Here is a 27,056-nt window from a genome sequence, read left to right as displayed (position 1 = left end):
CTATAACCTAAATTAATGATATGAACTTTATATGATGTATAGATAATATAGCTATATGAGTTATCTCCCTTATCTTGTAACTACATGTATTTAGTGTCATACATAACAAAAGAAAGTAATAAAAACCTCTCACAAACACACGATTGTATCATAACACAAATAACAATTTTTCTACAATATTCATATTAGATAAGTTATGATCAAGATTTCACGTAATACAATCAATATATAGATTATTTATAGATTATAGATTATATAGATTATATAGAAGTATTTTTGTCAGTATTTAAAGTTGTCCCTAATAAACAATGCTGTTAATCACCTTTTGAAAATCCGAGTCTTGGGTATGTAGTATCCTAACAAATGTTGTGTTATGTTCGTCCTGGTACTGGGGGTACACACTTACAGCATCCCTCAATAGATAAAACTAGAGTCCTGTGTATGAAGTATCCTAAAAAATGTGTTTTATGTTCGTCCTGGTACTGGGGGTACACACTTACAACATCCCTCCATAGAGAAAACCAGAGTCTTGTGTATGCACAGTGTAGTATCCTAATAAATGTAGTGTTATGTTCGTCCTGGTACTGGGGGTACACACTTACAGCATCCCTCCATAGAGAAAACCCGAGTCCTGTGTATGTAGTATCCTAATAAATGTAGTGTTATGTTCGTCCTAGTACTGGGGGTACACACTTACAACACCCCTCCATAGAGAAAACCCGAGTCTTGTGTATGTAGTATCCTAATAAATGTTGTGTTATGTTAGTCCTGGTACTGGGAGTACACACTTACAGCATCCCTCCATAGAGAAAACCAGAGTCTTGTGTATGTAGTATCCTAATAAATGTTGTGTTATGTTCGTCCTGGTACTGGGGGTACACACTTACAACACCCCTCCATAGAGAAAACCCGAGTCTTGTGTATGTAGTATCCTAATAAATGTAGTGTTATGTTCGTCCTGGTACTGGGGGTACACACTTAAAACATCCCTGCATAGAGAAAACCCGAGTCTTGTGTATGCACAGTGTAGTATCCTAATAAATGTAGTGTTATGTTCGTCCTAGTACTGGGGGTACACACTTACAACATCCCCCATAGAGAAAACCCGAGTCCTGTGTATGTAGTATCCTAATAAATGTTGTGTTATGTTCGTCCTGGTACTGGGGGTACACACTTACAACATCCCCCATAGAGAAAACCCGAGTCTTGTGTATGTAGTATCCTAATAAATGTTGTGTTATGTTCGTCCTGGTACTGGGGGTACACACTTAAAACATCCCTGCATAGAGAAAACCCGAGTCTTGTGTATGCACAGTGTAGTATCCTAATAAATGTAGTGTTATGTTCGTCCTAGTACTGGGGGTACACACTTACAACATCCCCCATAGAGAAAACCCGAGTCCTGTGTATGTAGTATCCTAATAAATGTTGTGTTATGTTAGTCCTGGTACTGGGGGTACACACTTACAGCATCTCTCCATAGAGAAAACTAGAGTCCTGTGTATGAAGTATCCTAAAAAATGTTGTGTTATGTTCGTCCTAGTACTGGGGGTACACACCTACAACATCCCTCCATAGATAAAACCCGGGTCCTGTGTATGTAGTATCTTAAAAAAATGTTGTGTTATGTTCGTCATGGTACTGGGGGTACACACTTACAGCATCCCTCCATAGAGAAGTTGCATATGCCATATCTCTCGCCGCATACCCCTGTTCCTTCATCGTACACGGCAGTGCGCATGTCTTTCTCACAGCTACACACGCTGCCATCACATTCGGGTAATGTGCTGTAAGACGAAATTGTCATTTTTAGAATTTATCGAAAAAATGCATTTGTAATACATCCATCCAATGATGTAAATGTAGCCGGCCCACACACTCGATATAAATGTTAGGCAACGACTTGTAATGTAGTAGGCATAAAGACTATACATATATGGTTTGGGCCCTTTTTCACCCCCTAATCCGTCAAATTTTCAAACTGGTTATTTAGTTTTTAACTTGTTGGATTTGACATATTTAGTACATCCCTACTTAAATTGTACTAATAGTTTTCTAATTTTGCAGCTTCGGTTGCTATGGTAGCAACTCGAAAAATGCATCAATTATTAAAATGTGGAAATTTTGACATAGTAGAACAAACTTCATATTTGTCCTAAAGATTTAGTGGACGTGCATACATATTCTCAGTAAATATGAGTTTGTTCAAGGATGATCTCTATAGTGTCATAAACTAAACCTTGACCAAAAGTGTCAAAAATTCCACATTTTTATAATTTATGCATATTTTGAATGGATGCCATGGCAACTACAGCTGCAAAATTAGAAAACAGTCATTATAGATGAATCAGTGATGCACTTAATATTTAAATTATAATCACTAAATAACAGTTTTAATAGAAAGCAGTTAACAGAAAATGTTATGGCTTCCGTTAATCAAAGGTTATAACTCCGCCAAATAGGGTCTGATGAAAGTGCCCATCGAACCTGGTCAAGTTCCTCAGACATTTAACCATGTTATTAATTTTCGAGAAAAACCGGAAATATTTGCGAGAGTTATTAAGCGCAAACAGCCGAAAATGACGTTTTTTGTTAATCAAAGGGCCATAACTCCGCCAAACAGGGTCCTATGAATGTGCCGATCGTACTTGGCCAAGTCCGCGAGAAACTTTACCATGTTGACAAGTTTCGAGAAAACTCGGTAATATTTAGAGATATTTATTTTGTGGAGTCGCAAAAGTTATAAGCTGACCGTCTTATTACCACATTGGGCGACATTGGGCGTCGCTCTCTCTGTAGGAAGTCTTTTTAGGCCTCTATCCGATTAAAATACAGATCCTTGTTATCGCTTCGTTGGGTAAGATGATCTGATACAGATCCTTGTTATCGCTTCGTTGGGTAAGATGATCTGACAACATCCCATTATAGGTCACATTCTGGTGACCTTTGGACATGGCCAATCAAATTGCTGCTGCCAGAATCTTGACTGTGCGATGTTGTCAGATCCTCGATTGAACGGAGTGATTCTAAGGATGTGGATTTTAATCAGATTGTTGAGGCCTGTGATTGGTCAGTTTTTTTTATCATGAGCTGCCTTCAGTACGATATAGTTCAGGATTGGATATAACGTCGTTGATAGTAACTTCTGGAGTATCGAGTATGCCCTTGAAGTTAAGTTATAGGCCTATGTGTAAAAAAATTTGACATTCTATTTTTCTTCAGAAGTGTATTGAAAACATCTGATTTAATGAAATATGCTGTAAATATAATTCAAATGCAAAACAGACAAAACATTAATGATACTTTATAGGCATTTGAAAAACAAAAACAAAAACAAAACAGAATGCATGCACTGTAATAGTTCTAGTTTCTAGCCTTATGCATGTTTATATGAAATCATATAATTATGGAGAAATCGATTTAAAATTATTACCATTACCATCAAAATGTCAAATGTCATAACTTGGCTTCTTGGTTGAACCGTGTGCAATCTTTTTATTACTCTTTAGACGTCAATATCAAGATTGTTGGCAGTACTGCCAAAATTCATTTGAGCCTTTATTTGAAATTGTAAAATTAAAACCAATAAATCGTTAATTTGGTGAAGAAAACATGTATATTTAAAGATCTTCTTGATTCTTGAGTATGAAAACTGAGGCACAAATAACTTAAATATAAAGCTTAGACTTGACGGCGTAGCCATGTCAGAAGACTATAGATAGCAGTTCACAGTTAGACCGAATGGCCATGGTGAGATTTTTTTTATTAAGCAGAAAATCCCTGTTTTATTATATGCGTAAACATTTAAAAATGTATATGTCCTAAAATTGGTGAATTAAATCTAGAGACTTACATGTAGGCTTCATATTTGCAAATTCAACAAAATGGGTTCGAGATTAATGGTTTAGAGGATATCCGATTGTGCGTCTAAGACGGAGAGACTCACTACTATAGCAGCAGAAATTGATAGCCGCGGTACGAGGTAAGATTACTCAAAAGTTTAATTGTATACCTAAGTCGAAATAGGCTCAGTTCCGCTATCACGACAGTGATGCTTGGTTTAAACTGTGTTCAAAAAAACAATTCTCCTAGAGGAGGGTAATTTTGGGTTAAAAATCCCAATGTTTTGCAATTTAAAAAAAATGGTTACCATGGTTTTTACAGACTCCCAAACCAAAAAAAACAGACCTGTCCAAAAATGAACTCTGTATACCAATTGGAAAAGTTGTGTAGATTAAAAATATATATACTTTTATACAGGTGTTATTTAAATGTTAAAAAGCTGTGTGTAGAGCCTGCACTTTATTTTGCTGATTTTTTTCAAATCTACTGTACACTGCTACCATAACACCACCTCAACACTAACTAATACAAAAGTGAACATTTTTTTTATTTTAATGACATTGAAACTTAATAAGTTAGTGTTCTGGAATAGCGACACCAATTTAGCAACATCCCGATTATCAAATATACAGAATCTCCATAGTCATACCGATAGATGTTTCTTATAACTATAAGTTCGTTATGTGTTCTTACCTGCAGGCATCAAACTGAAAATACTGTTGGTAACCTTTGAATTTGGCTAGTGTTCTATTCTTTCCTCCACATAATATTTGTCCAGTAATGATCTTTGTTTTTTTGGAGCTAGAACAGATATCATACAGTAAACTGAATTTACAGTAAGTATGAAGTAGTATCTGTGCTATGAATACCTTTATAATATAGAATTTATAACGTGATTTTACTTTACGATTTACTGTTACTAAACTTACGTTTTACAACAGCCGTGGTTCGTGGCTCGTTCTCGTTTTAACAGACACATTTTTGTATTCCCGGCTTGTATTAGGGATGTACAGTCATCTCGGATATACTCGGCAGTGAAGGGTACAGATCGGACGAGATTATTCTCGTGCCATTCCTGTTGTGCTATGTCACGGAAAAACCCGGGGAATCTCTCTAACAGACTGAAATAGCAGAAACAATCTTCTTAATGTACCGTACAAATTAGCAGGAGAAATTTAACACTAATGAAGAGAAATTCTTTTTGGTGTGAAAACATAAAAATCGCGAAATTAACCACTCACGAAAATATTCATGTTTACAGTAAGCTCTTGTAGAATATTTAACTATTGTCCACTGAGGTGAAAAACATGCAACGTTTCTTGCAACAATAAATATTTTATAAGCACCTTCTAGATAATGGGTTTTGCTGTCGGAGACACGCCATGTACTTTAATAGTTAAATCAATTTCAATTCTAAAAGTAAGGGCTTAAAGTTTTGTCTTTGTAGTATTACATCTTATAGAAACTTAAGACATAATCTAGTGAGTTTGAATACATCAATAACGTTTTGTAACGTTTAAAATTGTTGCAATTACGTTTTATGGTGCCTAATGTGCTTTAAACGTTATCTAATGTGTCGATATCGAAATACCTTAACGACGTGTGTGAAGTACCATTTTACCGTCTCTTAGTTCCACCTTCCGGTGATTGTGACGTCATATTTTGACGTAATAGCACAATAACCCTAATGTGGGACTAATCGACTGTAAAATGAATTCCACGCGCTTCGTTTAGAGATATGGAAACTTTCGTTATAAATCATCCTAAGTCATGATTGACATGTAACCCGATAATTGATGTGCTGTCCCATTGCCATCAGTAGTATTGACATAGATATACAATAAACTGATTGTTCCTTACTCGCATTCCTCTTCAATGTTCATCATTTCGTTCTGCCTGGTATACATCATGGTTACGAGGGATAGAATCGGCACGGATAAGACAAAATGAGTGGCCATCTGCAATAGTTCAGAAAAAAAAACGAAAATTTACACGAATTTCAGATAAGTCCTTTAAAAAGTTTGAATTCATAATTGTAAACGATTCATGGTTTATGTTAATGTAATCATTCTTCTGAACTCTGGATTACTAGTCTGACGCCCAACCTATCGTGCTAAAGAGAAGTGTTATTTAGCCGAGCGGTATATTGCAGCTAGTTTTAACCAAGGTTAGTTACAAATGTACATACTCCCCCTCTAGGAATGAACTAATCCTCAAATTCCCAGGGGTCACAACGATTTATTCGCAGGTACAGTTGAGTATAATTCCCGAGTCCCAACATGGGCGCCAATGTAACAGGGTGTATGATTTGTAATATATTGATCACTGCCTCTAACAGGGGTTGGAGTCTGGACCTCTGGATTATAGCCTGATCTCTCTAGCCGAGCGGTATATAGCTGCTAATATTGACCAGGTTACCTCATTATTTGACACTTAAATTCTGCTAATATTATTTTTGTACATAAAAGCGAAAATTTCTAGAAATAATAATATGTTACTCTTATTGATAACCATGACACAAGCAAATTATTTTTGACAATAGGAGCAAATGTGCTCACATTTTATCCAAACACTTTCATTGATATTCATATGTTACCTTACGTGACCAAGTCTGAACAATAGCGATCCAAAGACTAACGCGTTATTGGGGATTTTACAAACTGTGTAAAGTAAGTAACCTGACAACCCTATCCATCAAATTGTCGACAAATAAATGGCCCTTTCTACTCTACGCATGCCTCCTCATGGTGCAATGAAATGCATTAAAACTTGTCAGATACAAGATGTCGTTTGGAAGGAGTTGTTGGAACAAGAAATCAGACAGAGAGACGGATTCTTGTATATCTGAATAAAAACTTACCATGGCTATAAACCATCTGGTACTAGACGATTTTTGCGATGTTTCTCCCATTTTATCGTCGAATACAGAATCTGTGAAAAATAACAGTAATTGATTACGTTTTATAGAGTCGATGTCACTATTTTCTTATCCATCAGGGTATGACAATGACATAATATATTGTGAGAATCTACTACACGGATTCACAGTTTGCATCTGTTTTCCAAACTAACAATATTGGTAAAATCGAACATTAGCCAACCCGCAATTTCAAAATATAGCTGGAGAGTTGTAGATTAACTAATGTTTTTCGTTTTAATTTATAATACTCATTGTGGTGAGAAATTTTTCAAAAATTCTTTTTTTTAAATTTTAAATCTGACAATTTTGTTCAACAAGAACATTCATGAATAAAATGAATAACCATTTTACTAAAGTGTTTATATAAAAGCATATGTTAGCGTTTTTCGTGCTAGAAAAGCTAGGCTTAAATATGATTTTGTTAATTGTATTAACTTTATGTCGTTTTTATTACCATTTATATAATTGCATTAACCTGCTCAAGGTCGCTTTGGCGCTAAAAATTTGATGGTGTTACATCTACAGTGTGGTAATGATGTACCACCAATACTTATGAAAACGTATGTTTGCATTGATAACAACTTACCTTTGTAACAGCGTACGTCTTTACCTGTGTGTGCGCTTTCTTCCAAACACAGATCTCCGTCTGTAGTCGGTGCAAACCTGCACAATTTAAATACTCTGTGGAACAAAACAAACAAAAAATGGCCTTTACTAGTATTTTAGATTTAAAAAGTTGTTTTGGTACAATAACACGTTTAATGATACGATGAATGCGGATGTCCTGGTAGAAAATATGTTAGACTGCGAGTATCACATTTAGGATGTATACATGGTTCAGTGAACACGCATTATATTACTATTTAAAGCGCTGTACACCTTTACACATAATACCCCGGTAGTATCCCATTGCTATACAACATTGCTATACAAAAAGTCGGTTTGCTTGTAAACGAACTGTTATAGAACCGTAGTTATTTCAATTTAAAACATGATTATCTTATATCAAATACTAATTTTTACCAATAACTAACCCATGAACGTATGTAGTGTACTTTATCAAAAACCAATATCTTTAAAGAAGTCACAACACCTAGAAAAAGTGTAAGCATAAAGCTACGAAGTATGCAAATATAAGTGAGGTTCTGCTTGGTTGATGTTGTGATAACACTTTTGTCTATACGGTACTATAGCACAGAGACATTGCGTGCAGTGCAGTGACCTGTTTAACGTCAGAATCCTTCTCAGTTTAGGTAATGTACCTTTCAAGACCTTGAAGCAGCCGATATGATAAATTCCATAAATTGTTTTTTGTCGTAACGATTCATTTTTACTATTGAATACATAGGCGTTGACGCACGCTTCGAATTTTTTAACTACCACTTATCTTCCGGATTCATCGACCAATCGTAGGGGTTCTTTGACAGAAAAGGACCGTTCACTAATGTATATACCCGGAAGTGATGGCATGGTGCAGTATGTCCCATATATCTGTTATAGCCTAGTGGACAGGGAATGGACTATAGAGCGTCCGCCCAACCAGGCCATAATGGGTTATATCACTCTCACATATGTAAAACACTTGTCTTTTTATTCCTTACATGAGGATATAATATTGATTGAGACCCTGCGTCACGTTAATTTTCCAGCGAAACCTAGAATACCTTCAATGATTGCATCCGTATAATAAACGTAAAATCAAGCTAAAAGGTATATAAACAGAATGATATGAATAATTTGACATTTGATAGAATTCCAGATGATTCAGTTTCAGAAGCATGTTTGTCATATTGATTCAAAGCACGTGTTAGGTAACTTTATAACTACAGTTAATCCATACCCCTAGAATTGTAGTTATTTTATCAGGAGCTGAATTGGCATGAAAAATAAAAATGCTCGCGGACACATATATATATTCGTCAACATTAAAAAATGCTCGGAATTAAGTTGGTATGATTTTTCAACTCACTTCAAGAAGAAAAAGACATTACCAAATGAATTGTTTCTTAGATCAAAAGTTGTCGGTTATTTTCTGTAGTTTTACAACATGTAAACAGTATCCCGAAAGCTCAACAAATAAGGGAGATATTGCGATTTTTTTTCAACACCGACACGAAAATGCGTAGTAGGGAGTTAAGGGGTTATGCAGATAGAACAGGACATATTGCCACAGTGACGACATAATCTGCTTAAGGATGTATTCTGCTGAGGGGTCAACAATTTCTTGTAAATGCATTTTTTTTTCTTATGACTCTTTTTGAAAGAGGGGTTATTGACAAACAAAAAAATGCAATAAAAACATATGTTGGTGTGTTTTTTTCTCTCTGTACCTTCTTGAAAATGCCTACTTATTTAAAAAAAAAAATCATGAATTTTCCATGAAAATTTCAATTATGAACAATAACTATTAAAATAAAAAAAATATAAGTATCAGGTTAATTTTCTTCTTTTTCAAATTGATTCATGACTATGTCATTGACAGAGTTTGAGCAAAAAAAGTTTCATGTTTGTCTTTCTTCTAGTGTTACAAGTGCACTGACTCTATATTTTTCTCCTAATGACGGTTGAAAGAACTCGACCGACATTGTTTACATTTCCGGTCATTGCGCCGATATACGATATGTCGTAAAATGATACTAATTCTTCACTAAAACTAACAATAAACACTTGTGACTTGATGGAAACATCATATTTAGTTTATTCTTTAACAGTTAACACCTGAATAACCAAAAATATTTTGAAAATAGTTTACGTCATAGTGATGTTGCTAAAGAGTTACGTCCCTTTACACGGATCATTTCACGTCAAAATCCTCACCAGAAAACAACCTTAACGTTAATTGTTAAACCTTACCACATAATTAATAGTATATTATCAGTAGCGTGTTCTGGAACCCCGAACTTCAAAATGTCTTTACAAATATCAGCATTTAAGATAATTGTATTTGAAAAAAAACAGTATTTATTCATCAGACTTTCACGGCTGACAAAACAAACTAATATATGACATAAATCAATACTGTTTTCTTAAACATATTTTTATATATTTTCAGATATTGCTACGAATATAAATTACCAAAATGCAAATTCATAATAAACGCTAAATTATTCAAGACGCTATTTGTATATATGCATCTTTATCGACCTTTGCACGCAACCAATAGCAGATATTTATATAGTATACTATCTATGTCTGCCAATAGAAAGTGGTTTACATAGCCCTCTCTTATACTCTGTAGTGGCTTTATTTTGTTGTGGTTTGGTCTCCTTTTCTTACTGAAAATCGTATATGAATGTCTTCTTATTATTCATAATAATGAAACGATATTCAGCAAAATTTGCAGCAAGAAAATTCACCAACAATTTTACTTTGACATGATAATTTGCTTTAAAAAATAACGTGTTTCTCACTAACTCCCGTTCCAACTAATAGAGCATGGTGGATTTTATGGACCTGCAATTAACAAAGGTTTGAAAATGATCGGCCTGAAGCATCTGTCATTATAGAAATTCGGTTTGTTAGGCAGACGACAGCTGTCTGAAGTAATCAGCCCTTGGTATGAATACATGATAGAGTCTTCATATAGTATGCAACGAAACTCTTTGAAGTAGTGTTATCCTAAAGCATAAAACTTACTAACTTTAGAAAACCTAATATATTGTATATTTTATATTTATCCTTACCACGTGTTGGGTAAGGTGTAACTATGTAGTTCAACATGTAATTAAGTAAATCTGAAGCCAATTAATATTCAAAATACAGTGTTCTTGAATCAGACATTTTTGGACAACTTGCGGTTTGTGACTTTGGTGAAGAGCTACTAGGTTGTTCGTATAGATTATCTTTATATTTCTACAGTGGTCAAATATACCAAAATACTGTCATCAAATAATGTCTTTCTAAAACAATTCTCATCAATGAAAATAGTTCCTGAGTCTGTTTCCTATTTTTAAAGATCGGCATTTATGTCATTTAAAATATAGTGCATAGCACAACTAAGAATGAAAGTAGTAGATAGAGAAGTTTTTGTTCAGTTTTACGCTCACCTGGCCCAAAGGGCCGGTGAGCTTATGTCATGGCGCGGCGTCCGTCATCCGTCGTCCGTCCGTCCGTCCGTCAACATTTCTTTAAAGCGCTACTAGTCATAGAGTTCCGCATGGATTCTAACCAAATTTGGCCAGAAACATCCTTGTGGGAAGGAAATCAGTGTTTGTTTAAATTTTGGCTATTATCCCCTGAGGGCAGGAGGGGCAGGGCGGGGCCCAATAGGGGAAATAGAAGTAAATCCTTTTAATCGCTACTACTCATAGAGTTCTGCATGGATTCTAATCAAATTTGGCCATATACATCGTTGGGTGAAGGGGAATAGAGTTTGTGTATATTTTGGCTCTGATCCCCCAGAGGTAGGAGAGGCGGAGCCCTATAGGGGAAACAGGGGTAAATCTTTAAAATGCTACTAGTCATAAAGTTCTGCATGGATTCTAAGGAAATTTGGCCAGAAACACCGTGGGGGGAAGGGGAACAGAGTTTGTATAAATGTTGGCTCTGACCCCCTGGGGCAGGAGGGGCGGTGCCCTATAGGAGAAATAGAGGTAAATCCTTTAAATCGCTACTAGTCATGGAGTTCCGCATGGATTCTAACCAATTTTAGCCAGAAACACCATTGGGGAAAGGGAAATAGAGTTTGTATAAATTTTGCCTCTGTCCCCTGGGGGCAAGAGGGGCGGAGCCCAATATGGGAAATAGAGGTAAATCCTTTAAATCGCTACTAGTCATAGAGTTCTGCATGGATTCTAAGGAAATTTGACCAGAAAGATCGTTGGGGGAAGGGGAACAGAGTTTGTATAAATTTGTCTCTTAGCCCCTGGGTTAGGAGGTGCGAGGCCTATAAGGGAAATAGAGGAAAATCCTTTAAATCACTACTAGTCATAGTGTTCTGCATGGATTCTGAGGAACTTTGGCCAGAAACATCGTTGGGGGAAGAGAAATAGTGTTTGTATAAATTTTGGCTCTCACCCCCTGGAGGAAAAAGAGTATGATCCAACAGGTATTCCGAGGTAAATTTTTAAATTTACTAAGAAATGAAACAATGATGCCGCATTCAGAACATTACAAACCAGATGAGCGATATAGTCCCCCCTCGGCCTCTTGTTCTTAATATTCGTAGATTTATCCTGCAACCAGGATATTAATTATTTATAGATCAAATGATTAACGTCGAATACACCTGATATCAAGACTCGCCACTTTTTTCACCCTTACAAATAAAGATACTGTTTATTTGTTATGATACTGGCAATGTATTTTAATATGTTAACAAGACCATTAACAATGTTCTTTAAAACCTTAACAGGTTTTTGACAACATCATGATTTGTTGCAAAGCTATTACACTATACAAATCTGCCAAAAAGTAAGAAAAAGAGACAAACACAAAAACTTAAGTTACAAATAATGTATGCACCAGGAAGTGTGTGGTGTTTAGTTTTAGCTCTATTTATTTTATTACATTATAAAAAATCTCAAAGTTTTGTAGGATGTTTTTACCTTTGCTAAAGACGCGCAAACGCTCACATATTGATCACAGTCAACAATTCCACGGATGGCTGAATGAAACGTGACAATCTTAGATATGCATCAATGACCATGGTCCTATAACTATCCATAAACACCATTTCCTTGAGATAACATCAAACGTCTTATCATCAGGAGATCAGATATGATTTATGATTATAGCCAGAAGATTTTTCGTCATACTAATTCGTTCTTCTTCGCCGTGAAAGTCATTGATACGTGATGAAACCGTTACGTTCATTCACCAACGTGTTAAGGGAAGGGAGCATAAACAAAATACGTGAAGTGTTGCCCATAACAACGCTACATAAACTGGTTACGTATAGATTATTGTCTGCACTTCGTCAATGATAGTAGCAGGATGACGATATTCCAAATGTAAGCGGTGCAGCTTCAAACACAATTTCGGAAAAGAGTATGAACAACATTACATTCAAAATGATGTCTTCTCTCTGGATGGTAACTCTTCTTTGTCCAGGTATGTAAAGGTCGCACATATAATCTCTTAAAAGCAGATACACTTATTACATGTTTTTCAGTGAAATGTACCTGGTGTGTTCTCCATTTGTCCACTTTTTAGAGAACAAAGAAAAGTGTTTGTATAGGAGAACAATGGAAAACTAATTATAGTCAGTTCCATATTAATTTTTACCTGTGCTTACCTGTGTTCGTTTACCTGAGCTTCCTATAGTGTGTCAAAAGTCTTGGAAATAGAGAGATATCAATATATACAGTACAGAACTATATATATTTTATGCATTTTGACAAACAAATGTGCATTATATTTAATATGTTACATCTTTATGAATTTCACTACTGATAAAAGAATAAAGAACAAAATTGCATCCAAGTTTTAGGAGAAGTGTCACAAGAAGAGCAAACTGTTTTTACACTCTGTTTCAATTTCAAGAATTAGTAAAAAAAAAAAAAAAATACGTAATATTAAGATACTTTTGACACGTTACTGCTTATAATCTGTAAGCTACAAAATATTTCACAAGAGTAATACACACATTCCACTGTCAACAACATTATGCAAGTTGTTATTAGGAGAACCCAATCAAGACAACTATGCTTGTAATTTGTACTTATGTAGCTATATAGAGAATATGTCACAATAAACATGTAAATATACATGTATCTAATTAATTATATCATATACAGTTGTATACCATATACATTGTATATCAAACTTTACTGATGTCCCGACATTCCAATTCTACAGTAACAAGAAAGTCAATCATACATGTACTGTATATATTTGTATGTTAGACATTGAGAAAATCCAGCTATTTGTCATCAAGGATGATATTTTCGCAATGTTTTTGGAAACATCCATGACGGTCGCTGAAATATCCTTCATGAAATAATTAAGTATAAAATATTAATAAATTAAATATACTTTTTATTCAGTATGTAATATTTAGATTAATTGAGATGTCTTTTGTTTACAGTAACCTGCAAAATTGAGTAAATCTGCATAATCTGATATTACATGTATTATATATATATCAATACGCATCACTTTTATCACATAAAAAAACTCAGCATTTCTACATAAAAGAGACTTCTGAAAACTGCAAATTATTTGAGAGAATGGGAATGTTATTGAACATTATGTTATAACTGAAGAACAATGAGAAATTGTTCAAAGTTTTGCTGATTTTGATATTTCGTTAACTTATATATATAATAAACCTCCGGATTGTTCGAACATACAATTTTCGCGGTAATGTTTTAGCTAATGATAGTTCGGACGATGACTTTTTATATATTCTATTTCAGGTAGTTCGCAGAACGTAAAAGTTAGGATTTTTGTTACCATACAAGGAGAAATCTCAATATGAAGTTCAGGATTAGAAAAAATAAGACGTAAACAATAACGAGAATCAAGGAAGATATAAAATGAGACACAACCAGTCAAAAAATACCATTCCTTTCTTGACCTTGAATTGTCAGTTAGAGTTCATGTTATGCATAGGGATTGACATTCTCACAAAATGTATTTCGAAGTTACAGAAGGTTGGAATATAAATACCTTAGCTTCAAACCAGTTGATCTTGGAATGGCTGAACCAGAAACAGTCATCCCCATTGGAGAGCCATTTTTGGGTTGGACAGAATGCTTCAGAACCTGAAACGTAATATAATTGTTACATGTTACTATCCTTATAGACATGTAATGTCAATGTCATACTGTTACGAATTGTAGTGTAGCATGGAGGACTGCATTATATCAACGATAACGAGATACCTTCTCGTTCAAGGCTACAGAGACCAACCGACAACTTAATTTTACATAAAACACATTGTTTTGTGAGACGGCGGTATATTTGTGCTACTTGTTTGTATCGTTGTTTTGTGAGACGGCGGTATATTTGTGTTACATGTTTGTATTGTTGTTTTGTGAGACGGCAGTATATTTGTGTTACTTGTTTGTATCGTTGTTTTGTGTGACTGTGGTATATTTGTGTTACATGTTTGTATCATTGTTTTGTGAGACGGCGGTATATTTGTGTTACATGTTTGTATTGTTGTTTTGTGAGACGGCGGTATATTTGTGTTACTTGTTTGTATCGTTGTTTTGTGTGACTGTGGTATATTTGTGCTACATGTTTGTATCGTTGTTTTGTGAGACAGAGGTATATTTGTGTTACATGTTTGTATCATTGTTTTGTGAGACGGCGGTATATTTGTGTTACATGTTTGTATTGTTGTTTTGTGTGACTGTGGTATATTTGTGTTACATGTTTGTATCTTTGTTTTGTGAGACTGCGGTTTATTTGTGTTACATGTTTGTATCATTGTGTTATGAGACGGCGGTATATTTGTGCTACATGTTTGTATTGCTGTTTTGTGAGACTGCGGTTTATTTGTGTTACATGTTTGTATCATTGTTTTGTGAGACTGCGGTTAATTTGTGTTACATGTTTGTATCATTGTTTTGTGTGACTGCGGTTTATTTGTGTTACATGCTTGTGTCGTTGTTTTGTGAGACGGTGGTATATTTGTGTTACATGTTTGTATCGTTGTTTTGTGAGACGGCGGTATATTTGTGTTACATGTTTGTATCGTTGTTTTGTGAGACGGCGGTATATTTGTGTTACATGTTTGTATCGTTGTTTTGTGAGACGGCGGTATATTTGTGTTACATGTTTGTATTGTTTTTTGTGAGACGGCGGTATATTTGTGTTACATGTTTGTATCATTGTTTTGTGAGACTGCGGTTTATTTGTGTTACATGTTTGTATTGTTGCTTTGTGAGACAGAGGTATATTTGTGTTACATGTTTGTATCGTTGTTTTGTGAGACGGCGGTATATTTGTGTTACATGTTTGTATTGTTGCTTTGTGAGACAGAGGTATATTTGTGTTACATGTTTGTATCGTTGTTTTGTGAGACGACGGTATAATTGTGTTACATGTTTGTATCATTGTGTTGTGAGACGGGGGTATATTTGTGTTACATGTTTGTATTGTTGTTTTGTGAGACTGCGGTTTATTTGTGCTACATGTTTGTATTGTTGTTTTGTGAGACGACGGTATAATTGTGTTACATGTTTGTATCATTGTGTTGTGAGACGGTGGTATATTTGTGTTACATGTTTGTATTGTTGTTTTGTGAGACTGCGGTTTATTTGTGCTATATGTTTGTATTGTTGTTTTGTGAGACAGAGGTATATTTGTGTTACATGTTTGTATCGTTTTTTGTGAGACGGCGGTGTATTTGTGGTACACGTTTGTATCGTTGTTTTATTAGACGGCGGTATATTTGTGTTACACGTTTGTGTCGTTGTGTTGTGAGACTGTGGTTTATTTGTGTTACATGTTTGTTTCATTGTGTTGTGAGACTGTGGCATATCTGTGTTACCTGTTTGTATCGTTGTTTTGTGAGACTGTGGTATATTTGTGTTACCTGTTTGTATCATTGCAATAGTGGTAAATCTTGCACATTGTATTATAATTATTGGTTCTTTGTTTCTTACTTATTCTGGTTTTCTGATTGGACATTTCTTTTTAATACCACTATATTTACATTTTCACTGCAGCCCTACTATGTAACCTTACCAAGCGCTGTTTGCATTCAACATAGAGCTGCCATCCGCTTATTATTACATCATTATCCGAGTGGGGTCAAAATTGTCGCGCCAGTGATCATGGATGATGATAGGTCTTTTTCGATTTATTCATCATAGATGCCAAATATTTCGGGATTCCATCATTAAATTTTTATCAAATGTAAATATCAACATTAAACGTCTTTCAGAGGGCATGCATAGCGAATATTAGCTACCAGGAAATCATCAACAAATCAACCAAAAAATCACCAACCAACCAACCAACAAATTATCAACCAATCATCAAACAAATCATCAACCAATCAAGCAATAAATCATCAACCAATTAATAATCAACCAATCAATAATCAACCAATCAACAAATAAATCATCAACCAACCAACCAACAAATCATCAACCAATCAATTAACATATTTCTGGAAAATTGTACAATGTAGTGCACTGATTTCTTTCATCACTGATTATTATATATTTTTTTAATTCCTGTGGAACAGCAAAACATAAAGTGATAGAGAATTCAACATTAAATATTTTTTAAACGATGGGTTGCAATGATCTTTATCAAATCATTTATAGTTTCCATTGAAATTGTCTTTAATTCAAAGGCTTCATCAGGCCAGATCTAAATGTCTTGTTGCATAATATATAATTAGTTTGAATAAGTTTGTTAGTTATCATTGATTTACTAAATTAAGAGATCCAAGAGAGATCTTGGCGCTCACCAAAGAATGATCTACGTCTGACAATGGAAAGATGATCTTTTTTCTGGCTTTTCAAACTTTTACTACATATTACTTCTATGAAATTATAAAAATCCTTTCAGTACTTTAATATAAAGAAACACACACACACTCACACACGTTTCTTCACACAATCAAAAAAATTTCAGTACTTTCTGAGATATATAACAGTAACAAACGTCAATAATCAAAATCCAAGATGGCTACCTGGTGGCCATCTTTTTGACTGATCAGTCCTTAAAATGCAATATGCACAACTAGGTCCCTAAGGAAACGTAATATTGTTTATATTAAATTTGAGAATGATCCCTTCAGGACTTTCTGAGAAATAGCGATTTACAAACTTTAACTATATAACCAAGACGCCCATGGGCCTTAACGGTCACCTGAGTTCGGAACCAGACTGAAACAAAGACCAAAATAAACACTATATATTGGTCCATCATCTCTTAAGATTATTGGTTTCATCAAATCTGTGAATTCCAAAGAAATTTAAGCCATCTTTTACCCCTTTGGCCCCGCCCCTCTGGTCCCTTGGGGTCAGTTAGGACCAAGATTTTAAAATGCTATCTCAAGCTAATAATTCTAACCCAGTTTTGACCCCAGAATAGAAAACCCAAGTTTGACATTTTCTATGAAAACTAAGCAAATAATGCTCATAAATGTGTTTTCCTATATAAACTAAGTAAAATTTGACCCCTCCCCAGAGGAAAAATTAGAGATCTCAAGGCCATAAAATTCACAATTCTTGTAGGAGGGCATTAAAACCTTTTAAGCTATGAAGAGTATCTGGTTCCATTCAAATCTGTGAATTCAAAAGAAGAATTTTGAAATTTTAGCCATTTTGTGACCACCCTTTTGGACCCACCCCTAAAAACAAGGGCCCTTTGGGGTCAGTCATGGAAAATTTGTTAATAGGATTAAATGGCAATTCACTTAGGGTGATAATTCTGACAACGTTTGCCTATTACAAATGACAAAATAATGCTGAAAAACTGTGTTTTCCATATATAAACTATAGTAAAACTTAATCCCCTCCCCAGGCGAAAACCCCAGAGAGACCCCAGGGTCATATAATTAACAATTTTTGTAGAGGCCTTGAGACCTTTCTATCCATGAAAAGTATTCGATTTTACCACATTCTGTGAGTGGAGAATTTTTTTTGTGTCCTAAATTTTATCCAATTTTTACTACAACTTTGGTCCCTCCCACAGCTCCCTTGGGGATGGGGGTCAATAAATTCACATTTTTGATTGATAGCCTTATGCCTTATAGATCCTTAGATGTCTGCAAAATTTCATTGAAATTGCTTTTAGCGGTTTTGGAGAAGAAGTCGAAAAACATGTAAATTGTTTATCGTCGCACGAGGGAACGGACGACGATGGGACAAAAGGCTATTAGAATAGGTCACCTTGAGACTGTCCCAGGTTGACCTAAAATCCAAGATGACTGACTGGTGGCCATCCTGTTCATCGATCGGTTCCAAAATGTAATATACATAACTAGGGCCCTAGGAGAACCTACGTATGAAATTTGAGAATGATCAATCTTCAGTACTTCTCTGAGAAATTTACGATAACAAACTTTGTATAACAAAATCCAAGATGGCTGACTGCTGGCCAATCTTTGTCTTGTCCACCGATCGGTTCCAAAATGCAATATGCACAACAAGGGCCCTAGGGGAAACGTATCTTATGGAATTTGAGACAGATACCTTACGTTAACTTTCCTGCGATCAATAGCCGGTAACAAACTTAATCTATCAAAATCCAAGATGCTGCCTGGATGCCATCTTGTTCACTGATTTAGTCCCAAAATGCAATTATGCACAACAAGGGCCCTAGGGGAACCTACATATGGGATTTGAGAAAGATAACTTTAGTACTTTCTAATATCTGAAATAGCGATAGCATGAATTGGTAACGGTAACGTCATGAAGGACGATACGGTCACGGGTTACGGACTGTCATGTGGATTGAGAAAATGTCACACGGTAGTGTGTCTATCTGACGTAAGATGGAAATATTCTGTCACGAGGTAAAACTTGTGTAAATCTATCACGAGTAGGGTATCTGTCATTTGGTAAAGGGATTCTGCCACGAGTAGGATTGACCATAGTCTTATGAATGATCTTCCAGGATGTTGTCTAAAAATATACACTAGTGATCTTAATAGAAGATAATAGTTTTAGTCATGAATATAGGTATCTCTAAAGACTGATGATCTGTACTGAAAATGTCCTTTACAGGTGTCGACTTGTCATTTGTAATCACAGGTTAGTGATCCTGTCATGAAAGTCTGTCATGTACCTGATTGTCATAAATCTGTCATGAGGTAGGGATCTGTCACTTTAGTGATCTGACGAGAAGTAATTGGATCTGTATGAAGGATCTGTCATGAAAGCATCATGATTAGTCATGTTTTAGAAATGATAAATGTCACTGACGTAGGGATGCTGTCCGACGCGGATGATCTGTATCATACATGGTGAATAGTCATGAGTTCAGACATGAGTCGGCGCGATCTTGTCCACCCAGCTGAACTATCATAGCACTGTAAATTCACGATAGAGTCTGTCACAAGTAGGGATCTGTCATGAGGTAGGGATTGTCAACATAGTGATCTGTATAAATGAGTATCATCTTCGATGAAGTATCAATATTCACAAAGGTAGTGATCCTGATATATCTGGTACATGATAAATCCAAAAGGTAAGTGATCTGTCAAATTAATGTTGATCTCCATCATTTATAGTGATCCTGTCACAGTGGAATCTGTCATATTGCATAGTGATCTGTCATGAAAGGGATCTACGAGGTAGCCATAAGGCATTTCACTGAAGTAGTCGATCTGTCATGATTAGTGGATCAATAAGGATCTGATTAGACATCAACATCCACACGAGATAGGATCAATCACACGAACTACTGTTAGGGATATCTAGAAGCATGATTCGTCAGTGATCTGTTCATTGACTAACTCCTATCAAGTCTTCCATATCTGTCATATAAAAACTGCACTGAGGTAGAAAGTAAACTGTCATATATCTGTTCAAATAAGGTACAATGCTGTCTAAGAAATTTTAATTGTCATGAGGTAGTGATCTGCTTAAGATTGTCCTGATGGCTAGTATCATATCATGAGGCAAGGATATGTCACGAGGTAGATCTTCAAACACCAACAGGTACCGCATCCTTCATGATATAAATAAAATTCGTAGAATTCAGGGATCTGGTCATAATATCAAGCGTAGACTACATGAGCGTAGGGATTGTCATAAGAAAGCAATTAGAATCTGTCAAGGGTAGTTGATCGCCAATTCACGATGACTGTCAAATGATCTGCCTATGTAGATAGGTAGAATCTATCATGTGTCTCCAGGATCTGTCATTAGTATGATCTGTCATTAGAGTAGTGATTGCTTGATACGGTGGTAGAATATCTGTCATATGGTAATTATGATCTGTCGCATGAGGTAGGGATCTGTCATGAGGTAGGGATCTGTCATGAGGTAGGATCTGTCACGAGGTAGTCTACATCTGTCATGGGTAGTGATCTGTCATAAAGGTAAGTCATGTTCTGTCATGCAGATAGGTAGTGATCTGTCATGAGGTAGTAATCTATCACGAGGAGTACATGGATTATGACTGTCACGATAAGTAGGGATCTGTCACGAGGTAGGGATCTGTCATGAGGTAGGGATCTGTCACGAGGTTGGGATCTGTCATGAAGGTAGTGATCTGTCATGAGGTAGGGATCTGTCTCCATGTGGTATGATCTGTCATGTGGTAGTGATCTGTCACAGGTTGGGATCAGTTCACGAAGGGATCTTAGTAGATCTGTTATCTCACGAGGTAGTGATATCATGTCATGACGGTAGTGATCTGTCACAACATAAGGTAGTAGATCTGTCATGAAGTAAGTGGATCTGTCATGAGGTCTGTCAGGATAAAACATGAATGGATTGGGTAGTGAATCTGTCATGACCATGGTAGTCTGATCTGTCATGTGGTATGATCTGTCATGAAAAGGGAGGAGTCTGTGTCATGAGGTATAAGATCTGTCATGTCATAGGTAGGATCTGTCATGAGTGATCTGTGTCAATGAGGTAGGGGATCTGTCATGAGGTAGTGATCTGTCATGACGGTAGTGATCTGTCATGAGGGTAGTGGATCTGTCATGAGGTAGGGATCTGTCATGTGGTAGTGATCTGTCATGAGGTAGGGATCTGTCATGAGGTAGTGGATATCCTGTCATGGTAAGTGATAGGTATGATCTGTCATGAGGTAGGGATCTGTCATGAGGTAGGATCTGTCATGATAGGATCTGTCATGAGGTAGGATCTGTCACGAGGTAGGGATCTGTTCATGATAGGGATCTGTCATGAGGTAGTGATCTGTCATGAGGTAGGATCTGTCACGAGGTAGGGTATGGGTAGTGATCTGTCATGAGGAGTCTGTCATGAGGTAGGGAATCTGTCACGAGGTAGGAGCTGTCATGAGGTAGAAATTCTGTCACGAGAAAAAGTGATGCTGTAATGTGGTAGTTGATCATGTCGTTGAATGTAGTGATCTGTCATAAGGTAGTGATATCTCACCCAGGTATAATTAGCACGAGGTAGGGATCGTCACGAGGTAGGGATCAGCCATGAGGTAGGATCCTGTCATGAGAAGGGATCTGTCACGAGGTAAGGATCTGTCATAAGGTCTGATCGTCCATGAGGTGGATCTGTCATGTGGTATGTGATCTGTCCGGGGCGAGGTAGTGATCTGTCACGAGGTTGGGATCTGTCACGAGGATGATTATGTCACGAGGTAGGGATCTGTCATGAGTAGGGATATGTCTGGGTAGTGATCTTCTGAGTAGGGGTATGTCTATGAGGTTGGGAATCTGGTCATGTGTAGTGATCTGTCACGAGTTATGGATCTGTCCTGAGGTTGGAATCTGTTCATGAGGTAGGGATCTGTCATGTGGTAGTGATCATGTCATGAGTAGTGAATCTGTCATCGATGAGTAGATATGTCATGTGGGTATGATCTGTCACGAAGGTAGGGACCTGTCAATGAGATTGGGAACTTGTCTTGTGGTCATTGAGCTATCACGAGGTAAGTGATCCTGTCATGATGTTGGGATCTGTCACGAGGTAGGTGATCTGTCACGAGGTAGGAATTTGTCACGAGGTAAGGATCTATTCCCATGGTAGGGGATATGTCTTGAAGTATTGGATCTGTCACGAGTGTAGCATGATCTGACACGACAGGTAGGGATCTGAACACGTGGTAGGGGATCTGACACGAAGTAGGATCCTGTCACGAGTGATATGATCTGTCCACGAGGTAGTGAATCTGTCAGTGTTATGATCCTGTCACGATATAAAGTGCATCCTGTTAAGTGTAAGTGATGCTGTCATTAAAGTAGTGATCTGTCCAGAGGTAGGGATCCTGTCCACATGGTAGGGATCTTTCCACGATGTAGGGATCTGTTATGAAGACGATCAGTCATGAAGGTAAAGGATCTGTCACGAGGTATGGATCTGTCTCAGGTAGGGATCTGTTATTAATAAGGATCTATCATAGGTAGGATCTGTCCATGAGGTAAGGATCTGTCGTGATAAGGATCGTCCATAAGTTAGGATCAGTCAATGATAAGAAACTAATCATGAGGTAGTGATCTGTCATGAGCTAGTGATCTGCAATAGATAAGAATCTATCATGAGTAGTGATCTGTCATTATGGCTAGTGCTCTGCCCTGAGTGTAGTGGATCTGGTTATGTGGAATGAATCAGTCGTGACTAAGGATCTGTCATGTGGGTGTGATCTGATCATGTGGTAGTGAAACTGTCATGTGGTATTGATCTGTCCATGTTGGTAGTGATTCTGTCCAATGAGGTATGTGACCTGTCAGTGAATATCTAGGATCCTGTCATGCGTGAGTGATCTGTCATGAATAAGGATCGTACATGAGGTAGGGATCATCACGAGGTAGGGATCAGTCAGGAATCGAGTAGAGGATCTTCACGAGGTAGGGAATATGTTATGAATAAGGATCTGTCATAGTAGGAATCTGTCACGAGGTACTGAGCTGTCACGTGGTAGTGAGGTAAGGGATCTGTTATAAGGTAAGGATCTGTCATGATGGTAGTGATCTGTCGACGAGGTAGGTGAGCTATAACGTTGTTAGTGATCTGTATCCACGAGGTTAGGGAATCTGTCACGTGTTAGTGATCTTTCCAGTGAGGTAGGGATCTGTCACGGAGGTAGGGATCTGTCATAAGGGTAGTGGATCAGTCACATATAGGTTGTGATCTGTCCATGTTGTAGTGGATCTGTCATAATGGTAGGGACTCTGTCATGAGTGAAGGGATCTGTCACGTTGTAGGGATCTGTCCATGTGGTATGTGATTGTGTCTATGAGAGTTTATGGGTATCTGACCAATGTGGAAGTGATCTGTCATGAGGAGAGTGATCTGTCATGAGGATTAAAGATCTGTCATGGTGGCAAAAGATCAATGTCCATAAAGTAAGGATCCTGGTCATGATATTTATGAATCTATCATAAGATAGGGATCTTTTCATGAATAACATCTATAGTGAGGTAGTGATCTGGTCATTAGGGTAGTGATCCAATGTCATGAGGTTAGTTGATCTTTTATGAGATAGTGGATCTGTCCACGAAGGTAAGTGATTCTGTCACTAGTTTAGTGGGATCTGTCAAGAATTAGGGTGATCTGTCAAGTGATGATGGTAGTGGAACTGTACATACAAAAAAAAGTAGGGATCTTCATGAGGTATGGAAAACGGTGCTGGGTCACGATGTATGGGACCTGTCACCGGGAAAGGTAGTGATCTGTTATGATAAGGATACTGTCATGGGTAAGGATCGTGTCACGGACGTAAGGGGATCGTGGTCACGCGGTAGGGCTCTGTCACGAGGTAGGTATCTTTCATGAAAAATGGATCTGTCATGTGTAGTGATCTGTCAGTGAGGTAGGGATCTTGTCATGAAATAAGGATCTGTCATGTGGTAGTGATCAGTCATGATGTAAGGGATCTGTCATGAGTAAGGGGATCTGTCATGAATAAGGATCTGTCATTGAATAAGGATCTGTCATGAGGTAGGATCTGTCATAGGGATCTGTATGAGGTAAGATCTGTCATGAGGTAAGTGATCTGTCACGAGGTAGGATCTGTCTGATAGGATCTGTCATGAGGGTAGATCTGTCACGAGGTATATGTCACGAGGTAGGGATCTGTCACGAGTAGGGATCTGTCATGAATAAGTGATCTGTCATGGTAGTGATCTGGTAGGGATCTGTCATGAGGTAGGGATCTGTCATGAGGTAGGGATCTGTCATGAGGTAGGGATCTGTCACGAGGTAGGGATCTGTCATGAGGTAGGGATCTGTCATGAGGTAGTGATCTGTCATGAGGTAGTGATCTGTCATGAGGTAGGGATCTGTCATGTGGTAGTGATCTGTCATGAGGTAGTGATCTGTCATCAGGTAGGAGTCATGATCTGTCATGAGGTATGATCTGTCAGAATAAGGATCTGTCATGAGAGGATCTGTCACGAGTGGGATCTGTCATGAGGTAGGGATCTGTAGTGAATCTGTCATGAGGTAGTGATGAATAAGGATCTGTCATGTGGTAGTGATCTGTCATCTGATCTGTAGGTAGTGATCTGTCATGAGGTAGGATCTGTCATGAGGTAGTGATCTGTCATGAGGTAGGGATCTGTCACGAGGTAGGATCTTGTCATGATTGAATAAGTGTGATCTGTCATGAGGTAGTGAATATCTGTCATAATAAGGATATGAGGGAAGGATCTGTCATGAGGTCGTAGGATCTGTCAGTGAGGTAGAGGATCTGTCATGAGGTAGGATCTGTCACGAGGTAGGGATCTGTCATAAGTAGGGATCTGTCATGAATAGGATCTGTCATGAGGTAGTGATCTGATGATGTCATGAGGTAGTGATTTCATGAGGCCTAAGGATCTGTCATGATGTAGGGATATTCACGATGATAGTGGGATCTGTCACAGGTAGGGATCTGTCAACGAGGTAGGGATCTGTCATGAGGTAGGTAGTATGAATATAGGATCTGTCCCGAGGTAGGGATCTGTCACGAGGTAGGGATCTGTCATGTGGATAGGTAGATCTGTCATGAGGTAGGATCTGTCATGAGGTAGGGATCTGGCTGATCTGTCATGAGGTAGGGATCTGTCATGAGGTAGGATCTGTCATGAGGTAGGGATCTGTCACGTAGGATAGGGATCTGTCATGAGGTAGTGATCTGTCATGAATAGGTAGATGATCTGTCATGAGGTAGTCATCTGGTAGTGATCTGAGGAGTAAGATCTGTCATGAGGTAGAGGTCACAGGGTAGTGATCTGTCATGAGGTAGGTGTCCACGATAGGGATCTGTCATGTGACGTAGTGGGATCTGTCACGAGGTAGGGATCTGTCACGAGGTAGGGATCTGTCATGAGGTAGTGATCTGTCAAGAGGTAGGGATCTGTCATAGGTAGGATGTCTGAGGTAGGGGTATCTGTCACGAGTAGGGATAGGGATCTGTCATGAGGTAGGAATCTGTTCACGTGGTAGGGATCTGTCACGAGGTAGGGATCTGTCCAGAGGTGATCTGTCACGAGGTAGGGATCTGTCATGAGGTAGTGGATCTGTCACGAGGTAGGGATCTGTCCAATAAGAGGAGGTAGATCTGTCATGAGGTAAGGATCTGTCATAGGATCTGTCATGAGGTAGGGTCATCTCTGTCACGAGGTAGGGATCTGTCACGAGGTAGGATCTGTCATGAAGTAGAGGTATCTGTCACGATGGTAGGGATCTGTCATGAGGTAGGGATCTGTCACGAGGTAATAAGGATCTGTCACTAGTGATCTGTCATCACGAGGTAGGGATCTGTCACGAGGTAGTGATCTGTCACAGAATAGGGGATCTGTCATGAGGTAGGGATCTGTCACGAGGTAGGATCTGTCATGGAGCTAGGGATCTGTCACGAGGTCAGTAAGATCTGTCATGAGGTAGGGATCTGTCACGTAGGAGTGTCATTCAGTGATCTTTCTGTCATCTGTCATGAGGATCTGTCAGAGGATCTGTCATGAGAATAAGTTAGTGGATCTGTCATGAATATCTGAGGTAGTGATCTGTCATGAGGTAGGATCTGTCATGACAGGAATACGGGATCTCTGTCAGGTAGGGATCTGTCCATAGGTAGGAGGTAGGATCTGATCTGTCATGAGATTAGGGATCTGTCATAGCTATCATGGGTAGTGATCTGTCATATAAGGATCTGTCACGTAGTGGTTTGTCATCTATAGGATCTGTACGAGGTAGGGATCTGTCACGAGGTAGGGATTTTGTCACGAGGTAGGGATCTGTCATGAGGTAGGATCTGTCACGAGGTCTGTGATCTGTCACATGAAGGTAGTGATCTGTCATGAATAGGATCTGTCAATGAGGTAGGGATCTGTCATGAGTGTAGGTATCTGATAAGGATCTGTCACGAGGTAGGGATCATGTCACGAAGTAGGGATCTGTCACGAGGTAGGGATCTGTCATGAGGTAGGGATCTGTCACGAGATAGGGATCTGTCACGAGGTAGGGATCTGTCACGAGGTCTGTCAGGGGGATTGTCATAGGGATCTGTCATGATTGTAGGATTAGAGGGATCTGTCATAGGGATCTGTCATGAGGTAGGGATCTGTCATGAGGTAGGGATCTGTCACGAGGTAGGGATCTGTCACGAGGTAGGGATCTGTCACGAGGTAGGGATCTGTCATGAGCGTAGGGATCTGTCATGAGGTAGGATCTGTCATGAGGTAGGGAACAGTCAGCGGTAGGGATCTGTCATGAATAAGAATTCTATCATGAGGTACATCTGTCAT

The 27,056-nt window shown here is 37.8% G+C and overlaps 1 protein-coding gene across 1 annotated transcript; it reads right to left on the bottom strand.

The window, feature by feature from the left end:
• Nucleotides 1–432: 432 nt before the first annotated feature.
• Nucleotides 433–8,064, bottom strand: LOC138305457 (uncharacterized). Its single transcript, XM_069245692.1, has 7 exons — nt 8,026–8,064; nt 7,350–7,444; nt 6,704–6,774; nt 5,704–5,801; nt 4,773–4,964; nt 4,537–4,644; nt 433–1,787 (listed from the first exon to the last, which is right to left on the bottom strand). The coding sequence occupies exons 3-7, from the start codon at nt 6,752–6,754 to the stop codon at nt 1,634–1,636; spliced, it is 603 nt and encodes a 200-aa protein (XP_069101793.1). The 5' UTR covers nt 6,755–6,774; nt 7,350–7,444; nt 8,026–8,064; the 3' UTR covers nt 433–1,633.
• Between the last annotated feature and the right edge of the window lie 18,992 nt (nt 8,065–27,056).

This window comes from Argopecten irradians, chromosome 13 (genome assembly GCF_041381155.1).
Source record: "Argopecten irradians isolate NY chromosome 13, Ai_NY, whole genome shotgun sequence".
NCBI classification, from domain to species: Eukaryota; Metazoa; Mollusca; class Bivalvia; order Pectinida; family Pectinidae; genus Argopecten; species Argopecten irradians.
This window is presented reverse-complemented; position numbering and strand designations above follow the sequence as displayed.